Source organism: Neomonachus schauinslandi, chromosome X, assembly GCF_002201575.2.
Source record: "Neomonachus schauinslandi chromosome X, ASM220157v2, whole genome shotgun sequence".
Lineage (NCBI taxonomy): Eukaryota > Metazoa > Chordata > Mammalia > Carnivora > Phocidae > Neomonachus > Neomonachus schauinslandi.
In genome coordinates this window covers 88,767,846-88,784,800 of record NC_058419.1, presented here as the reverse complement: position 1 = coordinate 88,784,800, position 16,955 = coordinate 88,767,846, and the positions used below count along the sequence as shown (strand labels likewise).

General features: G+C 44.5%; 1 protein-coding gene across 1 annotated transcript in view; it reads right to left on the bottom strand.

The window, feature by feature from the left end:
• Nucleotides 1-3,369: 3,369 nt before the first annotated feature.
• The window catches only part of MAOB (monoamine oxidase B), a 117,732-nt gene continuing 104,146 nt past the window's right edge, over nt 3,370-16,955 (bottom strand). The window contains exons 11-15 of the mRNA XM_044911519.1: nt 15,736-15,793; nt 12,758-12,855; nt 6,241-6,352; nt 5,600-5,662; nt 3,370-4,369 (exon numbers count right to left, since the gene is read on the bottom strand). Of these exons, the coding sequence (XP_044767454.1) occupies nt 4,217-4,369; nt 5,600-5,662; nt 6,241-6,352; nt 12,758-12,855; nt 15,736-15,793 (484 nt within the window). The 3' untranslated portion in view covers nt 3,370-4,216. The remainder of the gene's footprint in view (nt 4,370-5,599; nt 5,663-6,240; nt 6,353-12,757; nt 12,856-15,735; nt 15,794-16,955) is intronic.

Here is a 16,955-nt window from a genome sequence, read left to right as displayed (position 1 = left end):
CCGCCGAGCAGGGAGCCCGATGCGGGGCTCGATCCCAGGACCCTGGGACCATGACCTGAGCCGAAGGAAGACGCCTAACGACTGAGACACTCGGGCTCCCCTCTATCAATCACTCTTAAATTAGAGGCAGTCCTAACGTTTCTGTAAGTCACAAACCACAGTTTCAATTCAATAATTTGAATGTCCGAAATTGTAGAACCACCAAATCTCTGAATTTGATTTATCTTTTATTTTATTTTATTTTTATTTTAAACTTGATTTAGAGTTTGATTTTCTCCTCTCTTCCAGTTAGGACCCATTTCAGGGCCTGTCATGCCAAGTCACAGGAGCCTATGGCTAACTTTTCCTCTCCTTCTGTACACCTTGCTTAGCTTGCCCACCGTACGTTCTGGAAATTCAGGGGCATGCGTGGAACGGGATGAGGGAAGGGGGCTCAGTGACAGGCTCTGAGAACCGACTCTTGTGGAGACACTTGTGGGGTTTTATTCAGAGAATCTCATGCTGGCCCTTTCTGACTTTGACTACCCCAACACAGGCAGTGTCTTCCTTGTGGTCAATTTTGATAACCCATTCAGCTTCTATTCTTTGGCAGTCTCTGTGACAGTCATCCCTCGCTCTCTGGTCAGAAGCATCTTGAGCGGAGTCCAGGGCTTTAGATTCCTCAGGGGTGTGTCAAGCTCTCAAAGGAAACAAACCCTTCTCGCTAGACTTGGGATTGGAAGGTAGCACCCCTCTCCTTCCTCCTTGGGTGCGTTGGACTCAGAGCATGGCAGCTCTCTCCAGAGAGAGCTCTTCACTAATCTACCCCTTCACGAACCCCTCCCCACTCTTTTTATACCCTCAAAACTGGCAAGGAGTTTCAACAGAGAAGAAACTGGTTTTTAGGTCTTTCCTTGAAAGTTTCCCATTTTTGTCCATCTTGGGATTTACCTTGGTAACTGACACCTAATATGGCTGGGCATCTCAGTGATGTCATCATGTAGGTCAACAAGATGGCACAATGGCCTTACCATGTGGTACATGCAGGACATGAGGTCTGTGCACGGGGCATCGGGAGAACAAAGATAAAGGACCATGTCGCCAAAATGGAGGATAAGTGGTCCAGGAGATTGCTGGAACGAGTAAATCAAAATCAAAAAATCAAATCCTGATTTGATTCTTCCTTTTTTGAAAATTCAATAAATCTTTTCCCCTCAGTTATATTGAGATATAATTGACATGCAACACAGTGTAAGTTTTTTTTTTTTTTTAAAGATTTTATTTATTTATTTGAGAGAGAGAGACGGAGAGAGAAAGCACATGAGAGGGGGGAGGGTCGGGAGGGTCAGAGGGAGAAGCAGACTCCCCGCCGAGCAGGGAGCCCGATGCGGGACTCGATCCCGGGACTCCAGGATCATGACCTGAGCCGAAGGCAGTCGCTTAACCAACTGAGCCACCCCGGCGCCCAACACAGTGTAAGTTTAAAGTGGACATCACAATGATATGACTATATATTGTGAAAGGATTACTACTGTAAGTTTCACCGACATCCATCATCTCATATAATTTATTTAATAATTATATATATATATATATATATATATATATATATATATATATAATTTCCCAGGTGATGAGAACTCTTGGGATTTATTCTTTTAACAACTGTCTTGTATATCATACAGGAGTGTTAGCTATAGTCATGGTATTGTACATCCCATCCCTAGGACTTATTTATCTTTGGACTCCCTCCCTCCAATTCCCCTCCCCCTAACCCCTGCCTCTGGTAACCGCAAGTATGATCTCTTTTTCTATGAGTTTGGGTTTTGTTGTTTTGTTTTTGGATTCCACATATAAGTGAGATCATACAGTATTTGTCTTTCTCTGATTTATTTCTCTTAGCGTAATGCTCTCAAGGTCCAGCCATGTCACAAAGGTCAAGATTGCCTCCTTTTATATTGCTGAATAATATTCCATTGTATATACAAATGCCACAATGTCTTTATCCATTCAGCCGTCAGTGGGCACTTGGGTTGTTTCCATGTCTTGGCTATTGTCAAAAATGCTGCCGTGAACATGGGGGTGCAGATATCTCTTCAACATGGTGTTTTCATTTCATTTGGATATTTTCCCAGTAGTGCAATTGTTGGATCATATGGCAGTTCTATTTTTAATTTTTTGAGGAACCTCCATACTGTTCTCCATAGTGGCTGTACCAATTTATATCCACCAAAGGTGCACAAAATTTCCCTTTCCTCCGTAGCCTCACCAGTACTTGCTATCTCTTTTTTGTTTGTTTTGAGAGCGCACATGTGCGTGAGTGCATAGCGACAGGGGCGGGGAGGCAGAGGAGAGGGAGAGAGAGAATCTCAAGCAGGCTCCACCCTCAGCGCAGTTGTGGGGCTGGATTCCATGATCCTGAGATCACAACCCGCGTCAGATGCAAGAGCTGGATGCTTAGCCAACTGACTGCCCAGGCATCCTCTTGTCTTTTTGAGGGTAAGTCATTCTAACAGACGTGAGGTGATATCTCGCTGTGGTTTTGATGTGCATTTCCCTATTTGACTTTCTTAATGGATGTGTTGGAGGTTCTTAATGTGGCAAATTTGGTGGGGGGGGGATCTTTTTTGAAAGGAAACGTGCTCAAGAAGACATCTCTATGCCAAGTACATTACATTTTTAGGCAGATTCAAAAACCAAAATGGTTACATGCAAAGTCTTAGTGGGTTTTTTAACCTCATTTAGTCTCTAAATTCCTATAGATTCATGAATGTAAATGTCACTGTAAAATCAGAAACTCTACACTATTAATAATCATGGAGATTTCTCAAACTGCATTTATGCTAAGAATAATAAGCTTCATTTTCTAAAGGAGAGTAGGAGAATGGTCATTTATGGATTTAAAATACATTCTGACAAAAACTGACCTTGGGAGGTGAGAGGTACGAATACTTTGAAATGATGATATCGTTTAAAAAATAGTTTAATTGGGATTTAATGGACTATGAAACTGTAGTTTTAAATTAATGAGTGTACCTAGTAAAAAGCTTTGCACTGATAAAAATATGAAAAGGCAACTGAAATATAATTATCTTAATAATTAAAGCATCTTATTAATATGTCAATTATTATGACAGGTCTTTTGAGGGGGGTGCAAGGAAGGAACTCTGTCTTTTAGCATCCTTATCATATCATTATAAATCATTTACCAAGTGCTTGGACATGCATCGCCCATGATGGATCATGCAATCAAAATGCATGCATCATCTGGGTCTTCAAGGAAATTTTGACCAAAGGCTTTAAAGCCACAATTATATGCCTAATACTGGGTCTTGATCTGATCTGTCAAAACCTTGAAAGTCATTACCCAAAAAGAAAAGACAACAGACATCTGGTCATTCAACTTTATTTTTAATTGCCCAAATGCGTACTGACCTTTGTATCCAGACATAATGGAGGATACAAAAGGAAGACAAGATTCCTATCCTCCAAGAAATTAAAATCTGCTGAAAACACACTGCACAAGACAGTAAGACTTAAGGATATATACTGAGTAGCACTGAGGAGCGCCTAACCACTTAGTGCAGCATAAACCCACACAAAGGGACACCACTGGTGAGCATGGCAGGGAGTGGAAGAGGGTGATTGGGGCATACGCCCTGGGGGATGGGAGAAGCAATGGACCTGTGTTCTAGTCCCCCAAATATCAGTGGCTTACTGTGGACCTTGGGCGATTGAAGTTCCACCTCTCCTGGCCTTGGCTTGATCTATACTACAAGAGAAGGTGAAGACTAGATGTTCTCTAAGGCCCAGCTATAACAATACAGGATTCCAAGGGCAAGTGCAGAGAACTTGGACAAAGAGGATGTTACACATAAGAGAAAGGACCCACACAAAGCCACAGAGGTGGGGGAAGAAACTAGTTCTTTGTGCATGGGCAAGGTGTGGCATGGGACAGCGAGGATCTTAAGAAGCCTGTTTAACTACTATAAAGTTTCTGGGCGCAGTAAACTTGGAAATAGGCGAGACAGAGCGTGAAGCCAGGTAAGGGACAATATGCAGGGGTCAACTGGAAAAGGACATTCCATGTGTCCTATGGTCAGAAGTCTGACTTATCTTCATGCTCCCCACCTCATTCTATGGCCTTTATGTCTTCTTGGAACCTCATTGCAACCCCTTCCTCAAACCCACACACCAGACAGAATGAGAAGAAGGTGTAGCTACAGACGCCCACAGTTTAGACCCGCACAAGTAGACCCCTTTTGTGGGCCAGGAAGCCAAGAGCAGTTGCTGAAAAGATGGCGGTCAATCCAATCAGCCTCATCAGGCCTGGCACGGAGGGCAAATGTCTCTCCAAGAAGGTCGTGGTAATGGGCTGCGCAGGGACATCCTGGGTTCAGAGAACATTCGGTGTCAGTATAGGGCTTACACACTTTGCTCCAGAAATTCTTTGTTTCCTCCAGTTCTTTGAACATGACCCACTCCTGCCCACCTCTAGGCCATTAAATATAATGTACCTGCTGCTCATGACACTCATCTCTGTTCCCCACTAGGCCCTTTACTTTGCTAATTCTGACTCATCCTTCAAGTCTTAGTTTACAGGCTCCTGGGAGAGCCTTTCCTGTGCCCCCAGGCTAAGATGGCCTCTTCTTTTTACACCCTTGGCAAGTCTTCTTCATGACACTTGCGCTTTCTGATTATCATCTGTTCTCCCCACATGTCGTTGCTCCGTGAAAGCACTGCTTAAGTACCCTTAGCATGGTGGCTGATGTGGAGTCGGTACACAGTAAATATGTGTTGAGTTGAATGAATCTGTGGTCCACTCAGACCCCAGTCCCATCTCTGACAGAAGCACTAAGGCAATGACTTGGACTGGCAGGGCTATTCTTTTGGACTTCACATTGATCAAGGAATAACTTGGACCTTTTTGACCCTTGTCCTCTGCAATGCATTTCACTCTATCCTCTGTGTGTCCTTCCTTCCAGTCAGGAAAACTTCCTGGGGTTTTATTACAAAAGTAACAGTGCATATATTGAAAATACTTTTCTAATCTATATCTGTTCCATTTCATTCCACCCCTTGGTCCCTAGACAGGGGAGGCTGCCATACTTCTTTTCATTTCTTACCCACTGTTGGGAATCACCAGGTTAGAGATTTATTCAGAAAGCATCTATTGAGTTCTTAATATGTTCTAGAACTCTCTGACAAAAATTGTATTTTTCCTAATAATCTGCAATGGATGTGGCAGGCTACAAATTTATCAATTTCTTTTAAATCCTTCACCTCTGCCCTAACACATGGTATCTTTTTAAAGGGAGAGGGGGAGGGAGAGGGAGAGGGAGAGGAAGAGGGAGAGGGAGATTCTTAAGAAGGCTCCATGCCCAGCATGAGCTCAGCTCAGGGCTCGATCTCACAACCCTGAGATCTTGAGCTGAGCGGAAATCAAGAGTCGGAGGCTCAACCAACTGAGCCACCCAGGCACCCCCTCATTGTATCTTTTCAAACATGCATGAGTTGAATCACTTAGGGAAAGGTATATGAACATTATAAGTGGTTCTTTCTGCAAGTAATTGTTTTTAGAGAAAAGGGATTTAAATTCATGAAATAAAATATAACCTACCACAGACTCTGGTTCTGACTGCCAGATTTCATCCTCTGGGATCTTCCCCATGGCATGCAGGATCTGAAAAGAGTGTTTTGGTGAATTACAAAGGTGACACCATCTTTCTGCTGCTAATCTGCTCTTTAAATAAAGGACTAACTGATTGTCTCTTGGGATATCCACCAAAAACACCAGGGTAAAAGCCAACGTAGTCCATTCAATCTTTAAAAGGCTCTAAAAAGGTCTTTCAGCCATGACATAAGAAGCTCCAACCATTAGGCTCAGCACAGATTTGAGTAGCTGTGTACATGCCTCAATAGGAATGAGATCACAGGGATTGTCAGGAAATATATAATGAATTCTGAGTCATAATAAGAACATTTTTGGTTCTATAATATTAGACCCGGGTGATCTCTCAAGTACACCCATAGGGATCTTTTGCCCCATGGGGTCTTTTTACTTTGGATGACACGATATTTTCATTATTACTTTAGGGTTAAGGTGTCTGTTGCACTTGAAGATACTGTTAGAATGGTGTCTCATGGGTCTTCAGATGGAGGTTACTGGAGAATCGGTCTCCAGGATCTCAGACACCTTTGACCTCCTTGTAGGACCCATGCGTTGCCTCCTCTCCCACAGCCCATGACCCGAGGCCCTACCTCTCGGGCTGCTCTCTCCCCAGCCTCCACGGCCCCCTCCATGTAACCACTCCAGTGCGTGGCAGTCTCAGTGCCTGCAAAATAAATCCTGCCCACGGGCTGTCGTAGAACCCTGGAAACAAAAGCAAAGAGGTCAAAGTGGTCAGTCTGACAGAGGCAGAGAAGAGCCCTCCCACAGAGACCAAGTCCGGTCGGTTTCCTCCGATACTAAGCATCACAAGTACATGGACAATTCTGGAATAATGTTCACAGGTGCCTCCAGCTACTGCCTGATCCTTGTCACAGACAAAGAATAAAAGCTGAGTTGTGCTCCTGCACCAAGAGCTTGCAGGTATAGGGGCTGACGTCAGTGGGGTATGTGTTTGCTTCGCCTACATGAAATGACGGACTATTTGGGCCCAGTCCTTTTATGGCTCACCAGCTCCAAGCAAGGCGACACCTACCCCAGTTCCCTACCTGGTTATTCCACCAATGAACTTGGCAAATCAATTCCTCTCACTGAGCTCTGGATTCCCCATCTCTTAGAGGACACTTCTCCATCAGTGACAGGTAACAAATCTGTGAGCCTGACTACGGCCATAAAACTACCCACTCACTAAGGCACCTGGGTGACTCTTGATTGAGCGTCTGACTCTTGGTTTTGGCTCAGGTCATGATCTCAGGATTGTGAGATCGAGCCCCACATTGGGCTCTGCGCTCAGCTGGGAGTCTGCTTGTCTCCCTCTCCCTCTGCCCCTCCCCCTGTTCACTCTCCCTCTCAAATAAATCTTGAAGAAAAAACAAACAAACAAAAAACCCCTACCACTCACTGAGCGCTTACCTGTACCTGTGTTAAGAGTTTTGCCACATTAAATAACAGTTAATATTTACTGGGTGCCAAGTACTCTTCGAAGTCTTAATCCTCACCACAACCCTATGAGGTCGGTGCTATGATTATCCCCATTTTGAAGATGAGAATATGGAGCTACAGGGACTGTGACATTGTGATGCACTGCCGAGACCCCCCCCTCCAAGAATGAAGGATTTCTAGAAGTGCTACCAGAAGATGCCTTCGGGTGCCAACCCCCTCTGGGGATTGCCTCTGCTGAAGAAAACTGCGTCACCTCGAGGTCCTGCCTTCTTCCAGAAGCAGGAGCATTCAACGACTGATCATCATGGGGTGGTAAGGACTTCTCCCTGCCTCGCTCCAACTTGGAACAACTGTTAAGGGCCATTCTAGCTCCAGAGCTCCCTATGGGCTCAGCTGAGGCCTTCACTGGAAGTCCATCACAGTCCAACTTCTCTGTTGTCCCTCTCTTGCTCCCTTCCTCTCACTTCCACAAGCACTGACACCAAGGGCTGTCTCGAGTACATATCCTGTACGCGAATCTGTGTTTCAGACTCTGCTTCCTGGGGAATCTAATCAGCAACAAAGACAGTCATTCACTCCAACTCATGGCTAGTAAGTGGCAGAGCTGAGACCTGAACCCAGGCCATTTGACTTCAGCACCCACGGTCTTTTTTTTTTTTTTTTTTTAGATTTGTTTGTTTACTTGAGAGAGAGAGAGAGGGAACACAAGTCAGGGGAGGAAGAGAGGGAGAGAATCCTCAAGCAGAGTGTGGAGCCCTACATGAGGCTTGATCCCACGACCCATGAGATCATGACCTGAGCCTGAGCCGAAACCAAGAGTTGGATGCTTAACTGACTGAGTCACCCAGGCAACCCGTGCACCCACAGTCTTAGCCACCTATACTTCTTGCCTCTTGAATTATTCAATCTTTTTAAAGAGCTCCACGACATACCTACTATTATCATTATCCCACCTTACACATGAGGAAATAGGCTTGAAGAAATGTGCGCTGACTTGCCAAGAGCACACTGCTAGAAAATAGCAGAGCTAGGATTTGAATTAGGTCTACCAGATGTCACAGTCTCTGGTTTTTGTCCTCTGTGCTTTGCCTGGTGTATCATCATCACTAGTTAGCAAAGAGTGGCCATATGCTATACAAAGGGACAGAAGTGTACTGCACTTGGCTTCTAAGGGGGTGGTTTGTTGTTACCCTGACAAAAATACCATAAAGGACGCACTGTTACCCTGTCATTATTCATCCTATCTCAGGTTTCCATTATATCAAGTAAGGGATGTGGAGGTCCAGAGTGAACACCCAAGCTCTATCTTGGTCAACACTGTACACCACCAAGCCTTTTATCAGAAAACCAAATGGGCTTGCTTGAATTGGTGGGTTTTCCTTCACTGGCCCTCACTGAAGCCATTAAGAATAAAAAGGGGGTAGAGGGGCGCCTGGGTACTCAGTCGTTAAGCGTCTGCCTTCAGCTTGGGTCCTGGTCCTGGGGTCCTGGGATCGAGCCCCACATCGGGCTCTCTGCTCAACGGGAAGCCTGCTTCTCCCTCTCCCTCTCCCCCTGCTTGTGTTCCCCCTCTCTCTGTGTCTCTGTCAAATAAATAAATAAAATCTTTAAAAAAATAAACTAAAAAATAAAAAAAGGGGTAGAAAGTAGAAGAGAAGAGATTATAGAATATTAAATGCTGCCAATAATACATGGAATAATCTGGAATGATCTGTAGCCAGAAGGGCCTGGAGAGCCTAAAGGTATTCAGGAAGGATTCCCTGCAAGAGAAGGTAAATTCGCTATCTCCAAATTCATTAAACAATGTTGCTTTTTGCACGGGAGGAAACAGGCTTGCTTTAATGTCAAGGTCTCTGTTTTTATCCTCTATGCTTTGCCTCGTATATCATCATCAACATTATAAATGTTCACTTTTTTTTTTAAGATTTTATTTATTTATTTACTTATTTATTTAGAGTGCACGAGTGGGGTAAGGAGCAGAGAGAGAGGGAGAGAGAGAATCTCAAGCAGATTCCACACCAAGCATGGAGCCTTACGTGGGGCTTGATCTCATGACCCTGAGATCATGACCTGAGGCAAAATGAAGATTTGGCGCTTAACCCACTGAGCATGCCTGTGCATGTTCCTTTTTTTTCAAATCAAGGGAACTAACACCAAACTGGAAACCTCTGGAAGCCCTGGCCAAATCCTAGAATTAAATATTAGATGAGAGAATAAACGCTTAGAGAACTAGTCCTGCAAACAACTGGAATGTAAAAATGTAAAAACTAAGAATTAATTTCAAACAGACAAAGAGATATTTTTCCTCTACTTGTCATGTGCAAATCTTCCCTTGCAGGAAAAAACACCCCACAGCTGGAGAAGAAAAATCCCTGCCTCTTCTTTTGCAGCTGAGTGAGCAGACAGTATATATTCACAAAAAGGGATATTTCCATGTATATTTCTCATGGGTTGGTGGAGTAAAATTTTTTTTTTTTTTAAGATTTTATTTATTTATTTAAGAGAGAATGAGATAGAGAGAGAGCATGAGAGGGGGGAGGGTCAGAGGGAGAAGCAGACTCCTTGCCGAGCAGGGAGCCCAATGCGGGACTCGATCCAGGGACTCCAGGATCATGACCTGAGCCGAAGGCAGTCGCTTAACCAACTGAGCCACCCAGGCGCCCCGAGTAAAATATATCTTTACGTGTTTTATTGCTTCATCACTACAATTCATTTTTCTGTCTACCCAGAAGTAAAATTCCTTAAGAAATGTGCTTATTTCTTTACTAATGCGCTGTCAACACTGTCCTTTGTCTTCATCTGGAAACAGAGCATTTTCCGTGTACTTCCAGGGCCCTGAAGGTAACACTCTTTGCAGTACCTCAAACGTCATGAACCTGACGGGTCAAGAGAAGCCCTGTGGCAGGTAATCCTTGCTGAGTCCGGGAGCTGTGTCACCAAGATATGCTGAGCCTTAGTTTCTACCCTCCAAATTGAAGCTGGTGACATGAAGCCTGATACATGTCCTTGGGAAGAAATAAGGATGAAATAGGGCACTGCCATGTCACCACCCAAGCCCGATACGATGGGGTTTATGTTGTTACTGTCGTGTGGCCAGGGTCAGGCCCGTGTGGGTGAATCTCCTTTGTGTTCCCCACCATCCCGTGGCCCGATTGACATTTTCCTGCAACACCTTAGGGGACTGAGCATGAAACTTGACATTCCGTGGTCAGAAATCTATTCACACTGCAAAACCCAAAACCAAAAGTCATGCTCTGACTGGCCTTTCTTTGTTGAAAGGGTAAATTTTGTCTTCCTGAATCTGTTATATGAGGCAAAGGATCCTATTTACCTTTCTGATTCTCCATCAGAGAATCTCCATTCTCAATCCCCAATATGACCCAGAGCCCAGCCCGCAGAACTTTCCCCCAGACCTCCCACAAACTTGAAGGATTCCAAGTGTTTGCTCATAACGTTCCATCTGCCCAGGGTGCATTCTCCAATACCTTTCTCTGCCTTCTACACTCCTCAGGTGGTATGTGTGTTATGAAGCTTTCTTCGATTTCTCTTGGTAAGGCTAGCCTGTCCCTCCCTGGGTCCCCATGGTATCTGTACGCCCGTCTATTGGAGTACTTACCACAGCACATTAGAGTCAATTTTCGCTATTCTCTCTCCTCCCCATCCCCACCCCAGGCCCCAACACTGTCAGCTCCTTCACAGCACGGAGGAATTTTCTCGTTATGGATGTTTCCAGCACAGTGCCTGGCAAATGGTTGGCACTTAGCCAATAAGTCCTGAATGAAGCAATTACTATGGACGTATTCTATACTCAGCATCTCCCAAAATGAACTTACTGACCCAGTAGCTAATCAGGTGGTGCTCTTTGGCCCCAGAATGTTCTTGTACGTGACATTTTGCCATCCTCGGGAAGATAAGGAAAGTGTTCACCAAAGTCACTGTGTATCTTCTCACAAGCAGGTTTTAATCCTTCTTTGATTTTCATGGACAGATTGATCATCTGTTTAAATTCACTCGTACCTTCTTTTTATTGCAAACTCCCAACAGGCTTTTCCTCACTACCCTACATGTCCTATCTTATTTAGATTGAGCTCTTGGCATTAAATTATTGTTTGGCTTAGTAATTACTACAATGATCATAATAATTACTGCTAGATCATCAATCCATACCTTGTCGTTGTCATCAAACACAATTATCTAAACACCAGTGAGTCCTACTTGGACGGACAACGCTGTTAATGCTAAAAGCCATTGAATCTTGCGCTTTTGGTGAATTGTATGGTATGTGAATTGTATCTCAGAAAAAGTGTTAAAAAAAAAAACTCCTGGGGCACCAGGGTGGCTCATTGGTTAAGCGTCTAACTCTTTTTCTTTTTTTTTAAGATTTTATTTATTTACTTGAGAGAGAGAATGAGACAGACAGAGAGAGCACGAGATGGGGGAGGGTCAGAGGGAGAAGCAGGCTCCCCGCCGAGCAGGGAGCCCGATGCGGGACTCGATCCCGGGACTCCAGGATCATGACCTGAGCCGAAGGCAGTCGCTTAACCAACTGAGCCACCCAGGCGCCCCGCGTCTAACTCTTGGTTTTGGCTCAGGTCATGATCTCAGGGTCGTGAGATCGAGCCCTGCGTGAGGCTCTGAGCTCAGCATGGAGTCGGCTTGAGATTCTCCCTCTCTCCCTTTGCCCCTCCCCCCACTCACACTCTCTAAGTAAATAAATAAAATCAGTCTTTTAAAAAAACCCCTCATGTTGTCATGAACATACTGATTATTATCCCTTGTATGCCATCTTGTGCTTTCTTATACACCTGCCAAGGAAAGTAAGGTCCAGAGAGAAGTGACCTGTCCAGGATGACAAAGTTGGTTATTGGTAGAATCAGGACTGTACCCAAGTCCCTGCACTCCCAGTCTAGAATTCATACTGAAGAACCAATATATGTCTGAAATAGAGCCTTATTATCCTGATGTTTTCAGAGATATGTCTTTGGGCAGGTCAGTGTCCCTCGTAATAAACTTCTAAGAAATTCTGACTTGAGGATTGCTTTTATTAATGCTGTAGCCATGTTGGCACTTCTGCAGTTCCATTTTTTAAAAGATTTATTTATTTATTTAAGAGAGAGAGCGCGCATGTGCACGAGTCGGGGGAGGGGCAGAGGGGGAGGGAGAATCTCAAGCTGACTCCGCACTGCGGCTCAATCCCACTACCCATGAGATCGTGACCTGAGCCAAAACCAGGAGTCCGACGCTTAACCGACTGAGCCACCCAGGCACCTTGAGAGTTCCATTTTAAGGAAATTTTAGTGAGCTCTAACCTCAGTATAAAGATAATTCTTCTGACAATATAAGCGAACCCTCTATCTAAATTCCTATTCTTATGTGGCCACTTTCGTTGGTTATATTGATTGGGATTGCTCCTTCAGAGGAATCCAGAGTGCAAGGCACACCATGGTGTGGAATTATAATGACTTCACCCAGGAGATTCACAAGATACAAAGGAAATTAGGGATATCTTTTCTTTTTCTTTCTTTCTTTTCTTTCTTCCTCTCTCTTTCTCTCTCTCTTTCTTTCGTGTTTACAAGATAAAAAGGGAGAAGAGCTCCATGAACCCATTTAGAGGTCGGATTCAGGTTCAGGGAATTTCAGTGAGAGCTTAGCACACTTTTACTCTACCTTCCATATTGAGTCATGACCCCAGGAGGGAAGTAGGTGGTGTAGCAGCCCCCGGAGTACTGTTCCTCACACCAGTTCTTCTCTTCGTAATGCACCGGCTGCGAGACAGAAAGACAAAAGTTCAGAGGAGACTCAGACAAAGCTGTTTAGTCTAGAATAAATCAAACACAGCCTGGTGGGCATCATATTGAAGAACCAATATACATCTGAAAGAGAGCCTTATTATTAGCCTGATATTTTTAGAGATATGCCTTCGGGCAGGTAAATGTCCTTGGTAATAAACTCCGAAGACATTCTGACTGCAGAAAGTTCTCTCACTTGGTTCATTCATGTCTCAGGAAATGTTCATGAACTGCAATTGTTTCATTCCACATTTTAATTGGTCTTGCCTTTTAAAAAGTTATTAGTGCCTAATGGTTTCAAGACAAGTTTAAATAAGGATTTATGCTTACTGGAATGGTTGGAGCAGAGAAAACAGCAGAAAAACATGTCTATTAAAGAAAAAGGATGACCAGATTAATGTCTTTGGTGGAAGTGAGCTTCGCTAAGTAAGGGAAGCTAGATGGACAAATGAATGTTTTCATGGGCTGTAGGCACTTCCATGGATGACAGCACTTGCAAACAACTATTGGTCTGAAAGACGTGTTTTTGCCAGGAACAGGCGAAACGTTGGCTGAGATTTTGCAAAGCTCGAGCCCTTTATTAAGATAACCAAAATAAGCTTTATCATTAAGTGTTATTTTGACACAAAAATCAACATAGCAAGTTTTAAGAGAAAAATGTCAGCTTAAAAAGAGATTTTTAAAAAATGTTTTGTCTAAAAAATAGGCAGTCCCATATGGCATGTTGGATAGTCGTGTGTAATGCATCCTATTTATAAAGCACAAGTCCCTAGTTGAGGGGATGTCAGTGGGTCCGGTCACTCGTGGTCTTGCCACATCTCATGCGCTCTCTGCATCTTGAGGGCAACCACCACCTTGGGAGCACTCTTCTCTGGCTGTTTTCAGCCACTCAGAAGAGAGGGTGGGCTTTATCTTTCCTCTTTCCCTGCTCCCGGGGCTTGCTTCCTTCCACATAATGAACACCAAAGCAAAAGGAAATCAAGTGCTCCTCTTCCTGCCAAGAGCAAACAAGGACATGACCAGCTCATCTTTATCAGCAGCAATGACTCACCCACATTCTTCTTCGAAGAAAGAGACTTTCCCACATTAAACATGCTCAACTGTTGTTGGAATTTGAGAGCAACTACATTCCATTCCAACTGGGGTTCCCCAAACAACCATCCCACAGGTCATTGGAGGGATCTCAGTGACATATCACCTCAGCCTGAGTGCGTCTCAGGACGTTTACTTCGAGAAAGCTTGAGTATCTACCAGGGTGAAGTATCTGGACAGCATTTTAAAACAGAAAAACCAGTCATTTTTAATGGACGTGAAAGGGTTTTTTTTTTTTTTTTGCATGTGTATATTGGTGGTTTTGCTACTTCACTCGCGCTACCCTTGAGCCTAGAGGCTATGCTTATATTTAAACTTTCGAGGGGCACCTGGGTGGTTCAGTTGATTAAGCGCTGCCTTCAGCTCAGGTCATGATCTCAGGGTCCTGGAATCGAGCCCCGTGTCGGGCTCCCCACTCAGCAAGAGTCTGCTTCTCCCTCTCCCTCTGTGATCGCTCTCTCGCTCTCACTCTCTCTCAAATAAATAAACTTGCTAAATGGTCTATGGAAGCACAAAAAAAATGAAGCAAAACACAATCTTCATTATTATTATTACGCTTCTCTCCAAACCAATCAATCACTCTCGTTCAAGGAACTCCAAAAGTCCTCAAGAGCATGAGTTTCACCTACATCATGTGGGGGGCGAGGGGAGGAGGGGAAGGGGAATCTTGCTTTAAAAGAATGAACGAAAATGACAAACTGAAAAGCTACAACAACCTGAGTGGGAGGGCACAAGGCGCTGTGAAGTTGAGCAAGATCTGTGTGGAAGTAAGAAGATTAAGCCATGTAGCTGCTCAACTAGGTCATGGTGTGCACTGCAGAGATTTGGATTTAAGAGGCTTAACAATTTGAACAGTCTTAGCCCCCTCATTAGATTTTTCTCACTCTTTAACCGCTCTTTTGTACATGGGTCTCCATTGTCTTCAAATGTTTTACGGATAACCGGATTTAATACTCGCTTTCAAAAGGTGATTTAATCCATGTTCAAACGTTACAAACCCCCGCGGTCTGGTGCATGTCGCGAGAACACCAATTCGTTGCTTTAAATATGGATGAGGGATGTAATTATGTCTACTGGTCAGGGGCGCACTGCGCCCTCTGGCGGTCACCAAATGCCCTTACCAAATGCCCTTACCACACCGCCCCGTGATCCCCGCCCATCCTGCCTTTCACCACCTGGGTGGGGTGGGGGCTACTACTTGTGTAACTTGAAGATCGCAGGGTCCTCATCCTCAGGCTACTTCCAAAGGTGTCTGTGAAACTCGGCCGGCAGGGCTCCCCCTGAGCCAATATAATCGGCGTGTCTTCCCTGCACCCCTAATGTTCAAGGGTAAAACAAGAGAAAAGGGGATGTGCAGGAGAGGGACAGGCCACCCGATCTGTACCTCTGAGACAGTGCAGGGTGGGTGTTGGGGAATGCTTATACGCTAGTTTATGCAAACAAATGAGAACCTCAGCTTTTTATAGGATCGGAGAGAGAGAAAACTCTCTGCATTCCCATCCCGGCTGCTAGGATCCAGGATCTCCTGAGGAGTAGCATAAGCTCTGTTCTACCCCTCTGATGGAGGTGGGAGTGGCGTGGCCCAACGTCCTGCTCCAGGAAGAGTGCTGAACTCGGGGACAAGTGAGGCATTGCCTGCAACACAACAGTGTTGTGGGATTCTTGAGCTATCAGAGAGAACGTGAGCTCTCTAGAACGCTACTTGCGTGAGCCTATCCCTCGTAGCCCCTTGAGGACAAAACCAGGGGGCTCTCTCCATCTTACTTGCAAAGCTTCTTGGGAGCCCAGAACTTTTGCATAGAGCTCACACATTTTCTTCATCCTATGGCGGGGGGGGGGGGGGGTGGAGAAAAAGACAAAAGGGCAAATGAAGAAAGGAAGGAAGTAAAAGAGACACCCAACCCTTCATCCAAAGACCCTGTGAGCTACTGCTTCCGCTTGCCATTTCATTTTAATTTTTCAAAACAAGACCCTTTGTTCTATTTCAAATGTCTTAAGTCTATGTGGTCACCAACAATATGAAGGAAGAGAAAGTGATACATGGCCCGCATCACGGGGGGCTACCTGGCAATTTGGTCATTCATTCAAGAAAACACTGTGTACCTTGTAAGTGTCGGTCTGCGAAGTGCTAGAGATTCTGGGGGGATCCTTGCTTCCCCTCTTCCTCTCACCGCCCCACGGCCAGGCAATGGGCAGAGTGGAAAGAGGAAGGGGCAGGAAAAGCCTTGAATTCTGCTTCTGCCTCTCAAATACTAGGAGACCCTGAGCAGGTTACTAAAGCTCTCTGCGCTTTAGTTTTATTAACAAACTGGCATGATTTTTTTTTTCATGCTGTAAAACAGTGTGGTCCTCAGACCACCACCAGCTGCAGCCGCAGCAACGTCACCCGGGGAACTTGTTAGAAATGCAAGTTCTCAGGCCCCAGCCCAGACCTGCTGATTCAGAAACAGCAGTGGCAGGCAGAGCTGCGCTTTCCCCAAGTTTCCAGATGATTCTCAGGTTTGAGAACCACTGATGCACAGCATAGAAAGTTATGCTTTATAATAACTGGGACATAATAGATGCTCAATAAAGAGTTGGGACATAATAGATGTCCAATAAAGAACTGGGACATATTAGATGCTCAATAAAGAACTGGGACACAATAGACGTTCAATAAATGGTGGCTCTTAAGAAATTTAGTTTCACGGGGGAGTTGGACATCAGCCAATAGTCAGACAATTATTAGTTGGGGTGTGAGATTATAGTTAACTTCAAGTTACTTCAAGTCTGATTTTTACAGAATTTAGAGTCAGGCAATGATTTTTAAAAGTTATTAAAACCTACGAGGGAAAGACTGATTAATCAATAAAATGGCATGGGACAAAGAGCTACCCGTGAATGAAACAAAGTCGACCTCCTATGTGACTTCTTACACCAACATATATTTCGGAGGATCAAAGGTCTTCAGTGTAATAGATGAAACCAGAAAAGTAATCGGAAAA